At 38.6% G+C, this 16,324-nt stretch overlaps 1 protein-coding gene across 1 annotated transcript; it reads left to right on the top strand.

Annotated features, from left to right (window-relative positions):
- The first annotated feature begins 415 nt into the window (after positions 1 to 415).
- On the top strand, positions 416 to 11,119 carry LOC146708769 (C->U-editing enzyme APOBEC-2-like). Its single transcript, XM_085455587.1, has 3 exons — positions 416 to 706; positions 6,403 to 6,627; positions 7,486 to 11,119. The coding sequence occupies exons 1-3, from the start codon at positions 675 to 677 to the stop codon at positions 7,790 to 7,792; spliced, it is 564 nt and encodes a 187-aa protein (XP_085311713.1). The 5' UTR covers positions 416 to 674; the 3' UTR covers positions 7,793 to 11,119.
- The last annotated feature ends 5,205 nt before the right edge of the window (positions 11,120 to 16,324 follow it).

Genomic DNA, 16,324 nt, shown 5'->3' with positions numbered 1-16,324 from the left:
AATGCTTCCCCCACTCTCAAGGTCTTTAAATAGCTGCAGCTCACAGACCGGGCAGCTGCTTCTGTGCGTCTTACTCTGGTTTGACCCAATTAAGCCTTTAAAGGCTAATCCCATTCCTGCTATTTTTAGATTAAAGTGCTGATAAAGTTTTTTTGTTTTTAAATATCTTTGCATTTCTGTTCCAAGAATAAATGTGGGTTGTCACCTATCCTATCTCTCAGAGATTTTTAGTTATTTGCTGTAATCTCTGTGAAATTGTTCCCCTTAGATTTCCTCACCTTGACACCAAACAAACAAATAAACAAAACTTAATATTAGCCAGATTTATCCTTTGAACTACTGTCTCACCTATATGGGCTGCTCCTTTTGACTCTCTCCTTCTCTCATTGGCTGCATTCCTTTCTTCTTTTTCTCAGCCCTGCCCCCATCTATCATTCTTCTCCTTCTTGCTCACTAGTCCTTACCTCCCTTGACAGTATATTTCTTTGGCCATGGATGAAAAATGTCAAACACTCGTGAAAAGAAGACAAAAAGAAGAAAATTAAGTTGCTGAAATCGCAAAGGATGCAAAAGAAAAAAAGAACAAAGAACAGGAAACTGTGGATAATAGAGAAGTTGCATCAGCTGAAGCAGCAACCACCAGTTGCCATACTGGAGATTTTCAGTTGGAGCCAATGGAACTACCTCCTTTTGAAATAATTACAGGGTAGGTTACCCCTTTGACAAATTTATTTTAAAATAAATGCATCTTACACAGTTTTTCTGTCTGTTTTTTCTGCGACTCTTTCTTAGATGTCTGTTACTGTAACATGTTCATTTTGCTGTGGTCTGCGTGGTGTTAGCTCTACTAGCCACTGAGCATGTTATGCGTTCTGTCCATCTCCCATATACTCTTCCAGTATTGCTCCATCTCCAACCTTGGTGGGGGTTTTTTCATATAGTTCTCCGGCCACTGACAGGATATTTTGTAGGTATTCCTTTCGTCATCGCAGTTTTCTGCAGTTCTGATAGTTGGCTAACTTCTCTCTGTGTTGCCTTGATCTAATCTGATTTTCCATGGATGATGATATCTCCCACCGATCTGGGACAATACTTGTCATGCATGGTTTTGTCCTACAGGCAGAAAATGCCCATGTGTTAAATTCAGCTTTGGGAAAAAACAATGACTTTAGAACATGTAAAACATCCATGTAAAACACCGATGACCTAACAACTCCCCAAAAATTAAGCCAAAATGTCTTTATCGCCCCCTGTTGTCTAGCTTCATAAACCCCGCCTCCTCCATATTAGTGGGAACAGCTTGTTCCTGATGGTCTTCTTCACCCATCTTTGTTCAGGGTGAATGTATCTGTAGATAATAATATGGACTCTGGATCCTGTTAACAAATAAAAAGATCTAATTACACTTATATGAAACCTGCTGCTATGTTTTTACATTGAACATTTTATTTAAAGTTCCCATGTTACCAGGCTGTAGAGTGACCTGTGAGTGCAAAATGGGTCTGATCCTCAGTCTTAGTTAAAATCCTAAAGGACAACATTTAATTTTCAGATATTTCTGACATTAACACTTCCTCTGGGCCTCTGTGCAGTGGGCAGCTGATGTCATCTCAGTCTAAAATAGGAGTGCCGAATCATTCGACTATATAGACTACAAGAGTAACACAGGTGTGAAGCATTGCTAACTAGCTAGCACAAGCCTCTAACACTGTGTGCATGCTAAACGGTTAATCTAGCAAAGTTCTTAATGATAGGAGCAACAAACTGATCAACTATAAGCTGTTAAGGCATATGTCTTTTTAATTATAGCAACGTGGTTGTATTTATCTTAATTTAGCAAGCTGTCAGTCACAGTAAACTAGAGATGGACCGATCCGATATACACTATCGGTATCGGTCTTAATCTGACCTAAATTACTTGTCGGATATCGGGGAGAAAAGTAATCCGATCCATTAAATAACACAAAAGCATCTCACAAAACTTGCAACAATGCATAGGCCAGGCCAACCTTAGCACGTTGGAGCAGTATGCGTCACGTGACAGAGCAGCTGTTGTGTATGAGACCTGTCGGGCAGTCTGGAGTTCACACTGTAAGCATCTGGAGCCTTGCTACACGCTGCCAAACCAAGTGTTGTGCTAAGGTAGGTATCCCCGACAAGATAAGTTACCCCTGTGTCACGAGCATTTGCTGGGCACAGAGATCCAGTTTACTCCGCCTCCATTACACACAATTAGACATGGAAGTAGTGATGTTTTAGTTTTTTGAAAAAGTGAAAAGTGAGTGTGGTTACATTACCATTCAGTTTGAGGGTTACAGCAGAAAATTATATATTTATTGTTCTCACGTGGTATTGTAGGGGATTATTCTAACAAATGAAGGACATTTTGCCTGATAATTAGTTTTTATCCTCCTGTAACTAAAACCTCCAAAGTTTCAGGAGTAGGTAGTCATTATAAGAAGTGTTTGTGAAATAAAAATCAAGAATGTGGGATACTGTTTGTCCGTGATTTGGAGCGCCCAGCATGTGCTCCCAACGCAAGAGAAATGGTTTCTATTGGGGATACCTACCTTGGAACGACACATGGCTAAACGGTTTCAGAATCAGAATACTTTATTGATCCCTGGGGGAAATTATTTGGTTTGGTGGTTCGGAAAAAAAAACTATGAAAAACACTTTTGTCATACATTTGTTAAGTGTTGTATAGAAATTACATGAAATTCTTTCTCAGGTTAAACGTGATAGAAGCAGCTTACACTGACATCCATCCTGATAACAGATGAGTATCGTGAAGCTGTGTTTGCATTTATTTGCACTGCTTTCCACTCTGGAAATCTATTTATGTTCAGCTTAAAGTATAGAAGGGTCAATTTTTTAAGTTGTTGAATACTAACTTTATTTTGTCCTAGTATTGCACTTCTTTTTTTCAGAACCAAAAAGTTTTTGAAATCTGCATAAAATTGTATTTTATGTTACTTTCTGAATATTTCTTTAAATACTTAGATTTAAAGTTCTGCTAAAAGTTTAAACAGAAAGATCAGTATTGCTGAACTGCGAAATATTTTGGGTCCAGTGTATTATTTGGATATGGGTATAACCTAGAATAGCTTTAGTGTTTTGTTTTTTCAAACTTGAGTATGACCCTATACAAAATGGAGTAAAACATTAAAAAAACAGTTTCATTGATTATAAAAGACTGTATCAGATTCATATCGGTATTGGCAAAAATCCAAAATTATGAAATCAGTATCAGACATAAAAAAGTGGTATGGTGCCATTTTTAAAGTAGAGCTGAGGTTTGTGGTTGGGGTTTGACGCAGTGACTCTACCTGAAGTCACTGCTGTGCAGAATCTGGCTCCAAATGTGCAACATGGCAGCCTGCACAAACAGGAAATTTTGGTTTCATTTCTGTGCAGTTGTTGGAAGTGGAACCATGTCATTCATCTTTTATACAGTCACTGGTCAAAAAGCAACCTGTTTTCACAAAGAAGTTTGGGATTTTTTGATATAAGGAAAAAAAAGACACTAAAAAAACAACAGACAACATCTTGATGCATTCTCAATCATCCAGGGAAGCAAATCTCCAAAAGTTGATTCTGTTCATCTGGACATAGCGTTTTGTGGGAGAAACGTTTCGTCATTAGTGTTTCATCCTTTCCTTCTTTCAATAACAAAGAAATATTAGCTTCACATAGCGTACGGGGAAATGCTTGAGTATGGAAAGAATGCTTAAACATTCTCAATAAAAGCGGGACCACCTTTTCAGAGTATTTTTTATACAATTCAATGCCAAACCCATCTGGGCCTGGGGACTTTCCATTGGGGAATGACTTAATAGCTTTTGAAACTTCTTCAATAGTAATTTCTGAGTTTAAAGCCTCTAGTGCAGCGTCATTCATTTTCGGGAGATCCAGCTTCCTTAACCAATCAGAAATATTGCCCCAAGATTTCGACATATAGAGCTCTTCATAATATTCTCTAAATCACTCATTAATAGCTTTAGGGCTGATTAAAATTTCGCCTGATCTTGATTTAAGGCCTCTCAGCTGCAGAGAAAGAAGCTTATGGGGTTTATCTCCAAACTCAAAATGCTTCTGTCTGATCCTAAATAACTGATTTGTTACTTGACTAGATAAAATTGTGTTATACACAAACTTCCTTTTAATGATGTCTTGAAACAAAGAGGGACAAGACGAGGCCTTGTGGTCCTGTTCTAACTGTGTTAATTCAATTTCTATTTCTAACAGGCGTTTCCGGCATTCTTTTTTTCCTCGAAGTTTCAAAAGAAATCTCCTTGCATTACCACTTTAAGTGTTTCCCATAAAATCGAATCAGAAACGTCTTGTTTCCAAGAATTCTGATATTTTAGCTGTCATAAATTGGCAAAAGAATGTCTCAGACAGGAGTGACGGGTGAAAACGCCAGTTACCCTGTTGTTTCGTTCCACAGAAGTGGTTTGAGAGTGATCCGAGATCAAGATGTTGTGATAAGTTGAGCATACAACTTTAGACATCAATTTAGAATCAAGCAAAAAATAATCTATTCTGGAGTACGATTTGTGCACTTGTGAAAAATAAGAGTAATCTCTACCAGTAGGGTTACACAGTCTCCAAACATCAACTAGGTTAGTAGAACTCAACATATTATTCAGAACAGTCAAAGCGTTAATCAACTGGGAGGTTTGAGTAGAATCTATCCAAGTGTTTATCAAGTACACAATTAAAATCGCCTCCTAAAATTACATGAGTATCAGCGAGACTAGGTAACAAATTAAATATTTGTTAAAAGAAAGCTGGGCTATCAAAATTAGGACCATATAAATTCAATAAAGTAACATGGGTTGCATGAATATGGCCCGTCACCAGAACAAATCGACCATTCGGATCACTAACTAACTAACCGTGGACTCATGTCTAAATGGGACTGTTCTACGGATCAATATAGCCACTCCTCGGGCTTTACTGGAGAATGTCGACTGAAAAATATGATTAGTCCAGGAGCACCTGAGCAACCTCTCTTTAGTCTGTTTCATATGAGATTCCTGAAGATACACAACATCAGCAGCTAGCGATTTCAAGCGAGAAAAAAACCTTAGCTCATTTGTGCACATGCCCCATTCCTCGCACATTCCAGCTCACAAATCTAATGCCACCACTTAGCGATGATGAATTAGGATTCACTCCAGAAATAATAAATAGCAGTGTACACATGAATTGCCCTTGTATAACATTAATAAGTACAACATACCGACAACACAAAAAACATAACCCTCTTCCCCCCATCCCACTTTCCCAGACAAAGAAAAAACCCTGCATACTCACAGAGGGTCCACATGACCATTACGAACTAAACGGTCCAAGGTGACGAGCTTTCCAACCTCCCCCCACAAAAAAAGAAAAAAAAAAATACCCTCAATGCCAACATAGTTGAGAGAAAAATGAAATAGTCACATACATCCCGATGCAATGAGTTTCAAATGAGATATCAGAGATGCCTTCCTGTATAGTTCCCAAAAAATCCTCAGCCTCACGGGGCGTGGTGAACGCTTTGACCATGGAGCCATGCGTTACCTGTAAACGCGCTGGATAGTAGAAACTACACGGAGCTTCAGCATCCATTAGGCGTTTACGCACGTCCTGGAAGACCTGTCGCTGTTTCACCACCTTCGTCGGGAAGTCAGGGAGGATGTGAATCGCCTTGCCATTAAAGTTCAAGGGAAACTGCTCCCGAGCAAGCTGTAGTGTCTTCTCTCTCACTTGAACGCGATGAATCCGCGCTATAGTTACCCGGGGATGATGATCGCCTCATTATCCGCTTGCAATTTTAAACATGTTTTCTCAACAAGGGAAAGACAATGGTGGTGATCAGAGCTAGCGTTTTCAACCTCCTGTAGCCAACCGCAGATACTCGTCTAAGATGCCTGTGATATAGCAAGAGACACTTCAAGACTGTCAAACCTTTCAGTCATCATGATATTTATTTTCTGAATTTCAGAAAGAACCTTGAAAAAACTTTTATCACCATTGTCCACGTCTTTAGCAGGCTCCGAGGTTAGTTCAGCTTCGTCGACTGGTTCAGGGGGAGCGGTGTTGGTCCTGTTCAGAGGCTTATCCTGCTTTTTAGCTTTTTCAGCTTTTAATTTGGGCATCCTGTTTGAGTTAGGAAACAAGTATTCTTCAGTGAAATCAGGAATTCTGAGGGATAAGGCAATAAAGTCCAAAATGTGAAGAGAGTATGAGGAGCTCCACAGAACCATGTCTACTCCATTCGGGGCTCACTAGCGCCCCCGTTTTTGACTATATATAAGACCATTTTGTTTCTTTCTCTACGAGATTGAAAAATGCATCTATAAAATATTATGTCAGCAAATGTTTTTTTTTCACTTATTCTGTTTTATACAGGGACAGGATAGATCCTTTTATCTATAAGTTCCAGTTCAAGAATGTTGAATACTCTTCAGGACGCAACAAGACCTTACTTTGTTACTTGGTGGATAAAGGAAACACATCAGATGGACTGCTAAGAGGCTACCTGGAGGATGAACATGCTGGGACTCATGCTGAGGAGGCCTTCTTCGCTCAGTGTTTGCCACATTGCAACCCTGCAGTCAAATATACAGTCACCTGGTACAATATTTGTTTAAAGTATCGTGTGGTCTTGAGAACGTGGCAGTTTAGTCGAAACTTATTTCTTGTTTCAGTCAGGTCAGAAGTCTCCATTTTAGACCCACTCACCTCTAGTTTCACCCTTCAAGGCAAAAATCATACATACAATAATGACAGGGGGAATTAAAACTATTAGTTACTAATATTAATGAAAATGAACATGGGTTGTTAACAGAACAGCTGGTTGAAGTTATTACATTTATCCAATCAAATAGTTTTCAGTGCACACTGAGCCTGAACCTGCTCAGCTAGGCTGTTTCATTAGACAAGATGGGTAAACACGCAAAAGGTGAAGGCATCTGCAGTATTTGAAACCTCAGCAAAATGGATGTTAAAATTGATCTCACTGAAACACTGCAAAAGAACTCAAAAAGACAACTCTATCAGGCCACCTTCTATTTGGTTTGGCTCCATAGAATACTGGTTTACATGTTTGATTAACAAGCAGCAGATCCCTCATTTGAGCTTGAGAGGAGACATATATACCTTGAAGCTTTGTCACGAAAGGCATTCATTGTATGTAAAAGGCTGCAACATCTAAAAGTTTTTTTTTTCCTGCCTTTTTTAAAGCAAAATTCTGCTCCATACCAGATGGTGGCCTGGGTGGGCAGTTCAGTGTGAGACTCCTGTGTACCTGTGTAAAATGTGGAATATGTCTGAGCCCCACACTGTTCGTCTGGTATATCATTTGTTCTCAGACTATGAGACAATCAAACTAGATACAATAAAAGCATCCAGTGACATAAATTAGATTTTGCTGTATACTGACAAGTAAAAAGAAATGTATTTTAATTTGAATTCTGCCTTGTTTTTTTCCAGGTACGTGTCCTCCAGTCCCTGTTCAACTTGTGCTACAAAGATAGCTGAACTATTGACGGACCGGAAAAATCTTAAGTTGAATATCTTTGCTGCTCGGCTGTTTGAGTGGGAGGAAGGAGAGATCCAGGCTGGGCTGAGGACCCTGCACGCTGCAGGCTGTAAACTGAGGATGATGAAGCCTCTAGATTTCACTTACACCTGCGATACATTTGTTGAGAATGAGGATCAGCCTCTGAATCTGTGGGAGGACTGCAAAGAAAATTACGAGTATTACCATGAAAGACTGTCTGATATTCTAACACCATAAATTCTCATTTTTAGCATTTTGCCTTTTTTAGAGCTATAAAGTTATGCAGTGATACTAAATCTGTTATCTGCTTTGGCATTATTTATCTTTAAATAACTTCTTTACAGTTCAGATCTGGTACAGAGAGATACACAGACAGAAACAGAGATATTTTTCATAACAAAAGCTGAAAATCCTAATTAAAAAATTTATGTATGTGTGGATCTAGCCTTAGTGTCGGTAGAAAACTGGGATTTATGAGATGGCCACAGTTACTAATGTTGCTTTAAGCAGATTATTGTTATTTGTTTGTTGTTGTTATCTGAAATTTTTTACATTTCAAATAACAAAGTTTCACTGCTCTGTCACCAGTTTACAGTAAGAAATAAAAAATATAAGGAAAGCAAATTCAAGCTGCTGGCTCTTTAACTTTTAGTAAAATTCATCCAGTTCAGTTGCACTCGCAAGCTCTAAAAACAAAAGATTCAAAAATGTTCTCTTCCTTTTTATGACTAGGATGAACCGTGAGTATGGTGCAAGTAACATGTTAATAAGAAGTCGTGTTTTTGCTGGAAACAATCAAGCAATTGCACACTAAGACCCACAACTAAGGTGCAATTACCCTGTAATCACATGCAATTTCAGGTAAAAAGTTAGGCTTTTGCAGGAATCAATGAAACCAATGCGCCTTAGTCTAAGGTTTTGGTCTCATCTGACCAGAGCAGCTTCTTCCACATGTTTGCTGTGTCCCCCACATGGCTTGTGGCAAACTGCAAACGGGACTTCTTATGGTTTCCTGTTAACAATGGCTTTCTTCTTGCCACTCTTCCATAAAGGCCAACTTTGTGCAGTGCACGACTAATAGTTGTCCTGTGGACAGATTCCCCCACCTGAGCTGTAGATCTCTACAGCTCGTCCAGAGTCACCATGGGCCTCTTGGCTGCATTTCTGATCAGCGCTCTCCTTGTTCGGCCTGTGAGTTTAGGTGGACGGCCTTGCCTTGGTAGGTTTACAGTTGTGCCATACTCCTTCCATTTCTGGATGATTGCTTGAACAGCGCTCCGTGGGATGTTCAAGGCTTGGGAAATCTTTTTGTAGCCTAAGCTTGCTTTAAATTTAAATAACTTTATCCCTGACCTGTCTGGTGTGTTCTTTGGACTTCATGGTGTCGTTGCTGCCAATATTCTCTTAGACAACCTCTGAGGCCGTCACAGAGCAGCTGTATCTGTACTGACATTAGATTACACACAGGTGCACTCTATTTAGTCATTAGAACTCATCAGGCAACGTCTATGTGCAACTGACTGCACTCAGACCAAAGGGGGCTGAATAATTACGCACACCCCACTTTGCAGTTATTTATTTGTAAAAAATGTTTGGAATCATGTCTGATTTTCGTTCCACTTCTCACGTGTGCACCATGTGTGCGCTTCACACTACATTCAGTCATCCACCCATTCACACACACATTCACACACTGGTGATGGCAGCTACATTGTAGCCACAGCTGCCCTGGGGCGCACTGATAGAGGTAATTATAGTTCAGTTATGTTCAGTTAGCCCTGCGACAGACTGGCGACCTGTCCAGGGTGTACCCCGCCTTTCGCCCTATGACAGCTGGGATAGGCTCCAGCGCCCCCCGCGACCCTGAAAAGGATAAGCGGAAGCGAATGGATGGATGGATGGATATGTTCAGTTACCAAAGTAATAAACGGTTAATATTCACATAATATCATGGTAGCAACAGTGGTTACAGTTGAGTAATATTACACTGAAATGTATGTAATTGGATAATAGGAGCCCAAAAACCAGGGACTATAGTCTGACAAACAGTTATTTCATAAATGTAAACTATAGTAGATAGGACAATGATTATGGGCAAACAGGTTTTCCAGCAGTTTGAGCTAAAAGTTTGAAATCATATTCAAAATGACAAAATGTAATCTTTAATTTTCGTTTCAACACATTAATCGCAATTACGTTGGCTATTGCATACACCTCAAAATCTGCTGGTTCTCAGTGAAATACGTTGTTTTTGTGCATCATCATATAGATAGATGTAATTCAAACATCTTTTATTCAGTTTGAGCTAAGAATTTCAAATTATACTCAAAATGACAAAATGAACATGTTTAAACAAGAACAGTGTCATTTCACTACATTAACTGCTATTATAAATTCTCAGGGAGTACAGCGGCCTCTCACAATAACGCGGTCCACCTTTCACAGCCTCGCTGTTTCGTGGATTTTTTTGTGCAATTTTGCATGTTTTCTTTCTTTCTTTTTTTTTCATTTACAGCGCATTTTGTTCTGCTTCCTGATTGGCTGTAGACCATTGTCAATCAGTCTCATGCCGTGTCTCCTGTACACTACAGAATGTGTTCAGCTTGTAAGATTTACATAGATCTTCGATTGCTAGCAGTGTGATTCTGAAGTGCTGTACTGTACGTTTATATGTTTTCTCCCCAACAAACAACAATGTTGATGAAACTTTTGCACTGTCAAAGGGACCTGCAGGTGCCTTTGGTTTCATTCTATAATACTGGACTTGTGTTTTTACACTCAAAAAAAATGAAATTGGGTGGTTGTTACATGTACAAGATTCAAACTTGTAATTTGAACTAAATAATTTCACGTTTCTATGGTGAACATAATTAAATCATGTAGCATCTGCATGAAATTCAGCAACTTAATTTGTTCTTGTTGAGGTGACATGATACAATCTTGTTGTAAGAGTGGTTAGTTGCCTGGACTCACAAAATTTACAAGATCACATTAGACGTCAAACTGCAGGAAAATGGCTGGAATTTTAAGAGGCAGACAACTACACCACACCACGTGTATGCTATCGCTATTTATTGTGGTTTAACCTCTCAAGGACAAAAATGTACAGAAAATTCTGTATCAAGCCTTGTAATCATAGGTTTCCTAGTTTTGATAAGCCTGGATTTGGTTTGGTGGTGTGATGGTTAGTGCTGTTGCCTCTTAGCAAGAAGGGCATGGGTTCAAATCCACAATCTGGTTGGTTTGCAGTGGGTTATTAGAGTGAGCTTAATTGGTCATTCTAAATTATCCATGAATGTAAGTGCAGATGATTGTTTATCTCTATGAAATCATCAACTCCAATATTGGTTCATTAAGCAAGACTAGCAGTAATTGCCTTGATTAACAAAGTAGTTGTTCAAACAACAAGATTGTGTTTTCCTGAAGTGTTTAACTTGTGTAAAATGAATTAAAACAGATTTCGCTTTACATACTTCAATAAATCACTTCAAATCAATGCAAGTATACTATGTTGATCCAATGTAATCTGATTACATTAAACCACCAAATGTCAAATGCATTGGTTTGCCATGGTCAAAAATGGGTTATTGTACTTGGTTAAATCACGTGGAAAAAGGTGCCATGATTAAATTCAACATCATTCAACAACAGATTTTTTCGAGTGTACGAAGGTTTGAACTTTGAGAGTTTAAACAAGAGAGAAAAGCGTGAAAATGTTCATGCCTGTCTGAGAAAAGTGTATAAAGTGTAGTGAGGGTTTTACAGCCTTAAAACATCTATAATAATTGTAAAAATACAGCTGGCTACTTTGTGGATTTCACTTATTGCGGGTTATTTTTAGAACGTAACTACCGCGATAAACGAGGGACCACTGTACACGTCAGAATCACTTGTTCTCAGTGAAATATGGTCTTTTAATGCATCATCAAAAAAAAAAAAGTAAGTAAGAGGCTAACAAACTGTTTTCTGAAGCGCTGGTGCCTCTATTAGAAAAACAACACAGTGCTTGAGAAGCACTATGCTGAGGCTTGGTTCATCTAACCCGAGTCACGTCACTGCTTTCAGTACCTGATTCAATGGTTTAATGAAGTAAATCATTGGTGGGATCTTTGGTACGTTTTGTGATGATTCTGTGCGAGAGATAGTGAACCAGTGTGCGAGATGTCATGGAGCCAGCGAGGAAGAGAGGACTTTCTGCCTATTCCTAAATAAAAAACAAACAAATAGAATAACTTTATATGTTTTGTGTTTTTATTTTACCAGTTCATTACAAATCCTGCTCACAGGTCACAAACATACATAAGAAATACACTACACATAAAAGTTATAATAGAGTATATCAAATGTACCTGTCCACTGGATAATTACATAACCACATGGAGGCAGGACATCACAGCACACTCCCAACCTATTGTAACAGTCTCTTGTAAATTATTATACATAATGTCACAATCAAAGAGAGACCATACCATGGTACATGTTTTAAACAAGGAAGGTTCATTCATCAAAATTATTTCATAGTGAAACAGACATAACATAAACAGTATCCCGATATCAGACAGAACTGTCACGTGATATTATACAGAAGTTGTCAACTCAGCTCTCTTGAGTGGGCAATTGTAACAAAATCGTTGATTGCAAGCTGTAGATTCAAGCAGCTCTTCATATTTTTGTCCAGCAGATGGCACCAAAGAGGACTGTGTAAAAGCTTTGAGTAATGAACCCTTTTTCAATGCTTCAGAAAGCATTATTTGGCCACCACTAGTAGTACGTGATCATCTACACATTTTTTCTTTTCACGACATTGTTTTTTTTAGCAGAGCCAAGAAGGCTTCATCTGTTTAAAAATTGTCCTTCAATATAGTTTGTCAACAGAGATTATTGCATTCCGGGTTTTTTTTAATAACTTGCTTTCTTATGAGGACCAGGTGTTCGTTGTGCAACAGTTTAACAAACTGGCATCAGCACTGATAGCTTTTGATCTCAAGAAATAATGTGTCGCTAACCTGAGATGAAGAGGTTGATTTTGTCTGGGTTGGCAAATTGGTGAATGAGTCCAGTCATTGAGGGTGTTTTGATGAGGATGCAGCTCCATTTTTTGTCTTTTTCTTCTCCATTGTAATATTTGCTAATGGGATGAATAAATATAGTATTTCAGCTCATCCAGGTTGAAATCAGGAGTTAATGTAAAAAAGTGTGAAGAGAATGTGTTTATTCTGCTGGATTGTTTCAGAAGTGGTCCTTCTCAATGTCATGCCCTTCTAACAAGATGCACTCATAACAAAATTTCAATTGTCTAGTAGAGCATGAGGATGGCAGAACCACAATGAGTTGCTAGCTGCCCATTACAGTTTAACCAGAGGAAGGAAGTAAAGAAGTGCATATACAAATGATAGGGAGAACTTTCAGGTATCTTTACTTTACTTTAGTAATTGGCGATCGTGGCTCAAGAGTTGGCAGGTTGTCTTGTAATTGGAAGGTTGCCGGTTCGAGCCCCGATTCCGACAGTCTCGGTCGTTGTGTCCTTGGCCAAGATACGTCACCAGTTGCCGACTGGTGGTGGTCAGAGGGCCCGGTGGCGCCAGTGTCTGGCAGCCTCGCCTCTGTCAGTGCGCCCCAGGGCAGCTGTGGCTACAATGTAGCTGCCATCACCAGTGTGTGAATGTGTGGGTGACCGAATGTAGTGTGAAGCGCATTGGGGTCCATAGGGACTAAGTAAAGCGCTATACAAATACAGGCCATTTACCATTTTAATTATTTTTTGAGAACTTTTAATCTCTACATTTTAAAGAATATATCTGTACTCTATTTTTTGGGAGCCTTTTTCAACTTTATTCGATAGATACAGTGAAGAGAGGACAGGAAGGTAGGGGCAGATGAAGAGGGCAAGACATGCAGCAAAGAGCTGCGGGTCAGACTAAAACTCGGGCCAGCCGCTCTCAACCATATGGCATGTGCTGACCCGCTCAATGCACTAAGCTAAACCAGCATCCCAAAAGTCTGTACTTTTTACTCCCTACATTTTCAAAATAGGCTCTGAGGAGAGTTTTTTCATGTCACTGCTAGCCTTTGTACATCAAACTGATTTGAGCCTAAAAATTAACACTTGGAAGACAATATTAATTGTGTATTAATTGTCAAGACATTTTGCATCAAAAGTGATTAAAGAGACAAAACCATGTGCCCTATACAGGGGTTAAAGTTAGTTGTTGTTGTTGTTTTGTTTTTAGGCACAACACCAAAACGAGTGCAGATGTCTATAAGTTACAGTTACCATACTTATATAAAGCATCTAGGTAGTGCTACAAACGAGTAGTGAGAGAAGCATAAAGGGAGTCATGTTTTTTAAGTTGCAGGTAACTTTAAGTTCCGCGTTTCTATCAGCTCAGCAAACATAAACTGTTTGGGCCTACAGTTTGTCTGCTGGCTAAAGGTATACCAGCAGTTTTTCACAAAGGTAAAGACAGGACAGGAGATGAGGAAGAGAATTTATATTTAAAGATAAGGACTGCTCATTGGTGTTTGATAACTGGCAATTTAAAGCTTAAATATAAGTCCTCACGTTTTTAAATCAGATATTGGGTCTGCACATATGGAACACCAGGACTGCCATAATGAATTAATTAAATACACCATTAAATAATTAATTAAATGTGGCAATAATTAATTACAATTGTAAATAATTAATTAAAATGGGAGATAATTAATTAAATAAATATTTTTGACAGATTTAATTAATTATTTATTTATTTCACATTTTAATTAATTATTGACACATTTAAATAATTATTTAATGGTGTATATATTTAATTCATTTTGGCACTATTGAGTCCTTCAGGTCTCACCACGAATTTATTTTATCTGTCAACCTCAGGGGGCGGGGTTAACACTGATCCAGTAAAAACCATTGCTTTGGCCTGGTGGCCATTGTTTTTAGCACACAAGAACCAGCATGTTGAAACTAACAGAACTGTACTTTGAAAAACCCTGTTTGTGTGTCACCAAATACCGCTTTAATATTTTTTAGCCGAGAATGTAGTGGTTTAATCTTCAGATATCTGGTTGGTTTGTCAAGATACAGCCTCTTTGCAAAAGTGCTTCGATAATTTTGGAGATGTCTGCCCAGTCTCACGGCAAAGCGTGGGATAGACCCGCTTGCTTTGTAAGCAATCGAGCTGTTATTACCGCCGACAAAATGCAGGTCCCGGTAGTCAGCTGCCATACACTGACTTCATTTACTGAGGTTATATTTATCGGGTTTTTATTTCCTGATGTTCGTATGTGTCATACCTGTTTCAGTCGCCAATTCTGAATTATAACTAACATTAAAAACATGTTTAAGGAGGAGGGAGAGCAAATAAATCTGATTCACATCTGATCTTTGGGTTTTTGTTCAATAATCAGCATGACCTGTGTATAAACGCATAAACTTTATTAAAAGAGATAACATTGGTTTTCTGTCATGTAGTAACTACTAGGTTTAACTGTACAAAGGTTGTTCGACATATGAAACACATACTTCATGATGTTCAGCTGATATTTTTATTGCAAATATTAATCATGAGGGTAAACGGCCCTGTACACCATGGAGCCAGGTCAGCACGATATCTTCTGCTCTCTGATTTAACACAGAGTTTCCCAGCTTGGTCACATGAAAGTGTCGGCAGCATCAAACTAATCTAACAGTCATCTACGAATAATTCACGGATCATATCAATATGATTTTACAGAAAATCATCCTTATTACTGCCAACTATTCCAGAGACGTGAAAATCTACAGTATAAAGAACAAAAATACAGCAGTCTAACGCAACAGAGATGAACGCATCAGTTTGTCGCAGATCAAAGTGGAATGAATGTGATTGGTTGAACAGATGTTCATGATCTGTGTTACCTCCATTTTCATCAGCATAAGAGACTCAGCAGCAGATTAGAATAACATTTATACATTTGATAAATCAATCAAACCTGTTCCGACAATTTGAGTTTGTATTCCCTCAGCTGCAGACTCGCTGCTGTTTAAGTGTTTGAGAGGAAGATTAGATAGAAAACAAACGTCAAACATAGACTCAGTCTATGTACACATTTGATATGAGGCCAGCACGTATAGTTGCTGCGTCCTGTTTTAAGATCATATATGTAAAATTGTTGTCTGACCTGCGTCCAGCTGCTCAGAGTCTGTGGTTACCATGGTTACTGCATAAGCACAGGTCATTTAAACAGCTGGCACTGCGAAAACCTACAGACGACATGAGTGTTTATGTTTGTCATTGCAAAAGAACTGTCTGAATGGTTAACTGAAGTTAACTTGGATAAATTATAGTTAAGGAGTATCACAGATAACGCCTACGTGAGCTGTGCGACTGTTCACCACTACACTGAAATAAGTAGGCTATTACTGAAATACACGTGCTATGTCATAAACTATGATATAAATAGGGAGGTCCTATTAACATGTTTAGTTTTAGAGGACACCTTCCTGCCTTTAGTCTCATTTATGAGCAGTATTAGTTTCTTCTACCCTCCAGAAGTCTGCACGATGTGTTTTATAGTTTCTAATAATCCTTTGACAGTTAAACATAACATGACCGAAAAAGAAAATCGGGAAAAAAAATCACACAAATTGTATGTTAACCTCGTTTATTTTTAGTTAAGTAAACTCTAAAAATTCTAACCGACAGCTGGTGCTTAGAATACAGTTGAATAACTATTAAAAAACAGATGATATAATATTTCTGTCCAGGTTGCAGACTTCATGATGAACATGCT

This window comes from Copadichromis virginalis, linkage group LG5 (genome assembly GCF_057382275.1).
Source record: "Copadichromis virginalis isolate Kocher_CV1m ecotype Utaka linkage group LG5, C_Virginalis_male_GT1.1, whole genome shotgun sequence".
Taxonomy (NCBI): domain Eukaryota; kingdom Metazoa; phylum Chordata; class Actinopteri; order Cichliformes; family Cichlidae; genus Copadichromis; species Copadichromis virginalis.
The sequence above is the reverse complement of the archived record's forward strand: the minus strand, read 5'-3'. Positions and strand labels throughout refer to the sequence as shown.

Bases quoted from the DNA above. Each gene is read 5' to 3' on its own strand.
- LOC146708769 (XM_085455587.1), top strand. From the start codon at position 675: ATGGAACTACCTCCTTTTGAAATAATTACAGG. The intron at 707-6,402 runs GTAGGTTACCCC...TGTTTTATACAG, and splicing joins CCTTTTGAAATAATTACAGG to GGACAGGATAGATCCTTTTA. The intron at 6,628-7,485 runs GTACAATATTTG...GTTTTTTTCCAG, and splicing joins GTCAAATATACAGTCACCTG to GTACGTGTCCTCCAGTCCCT.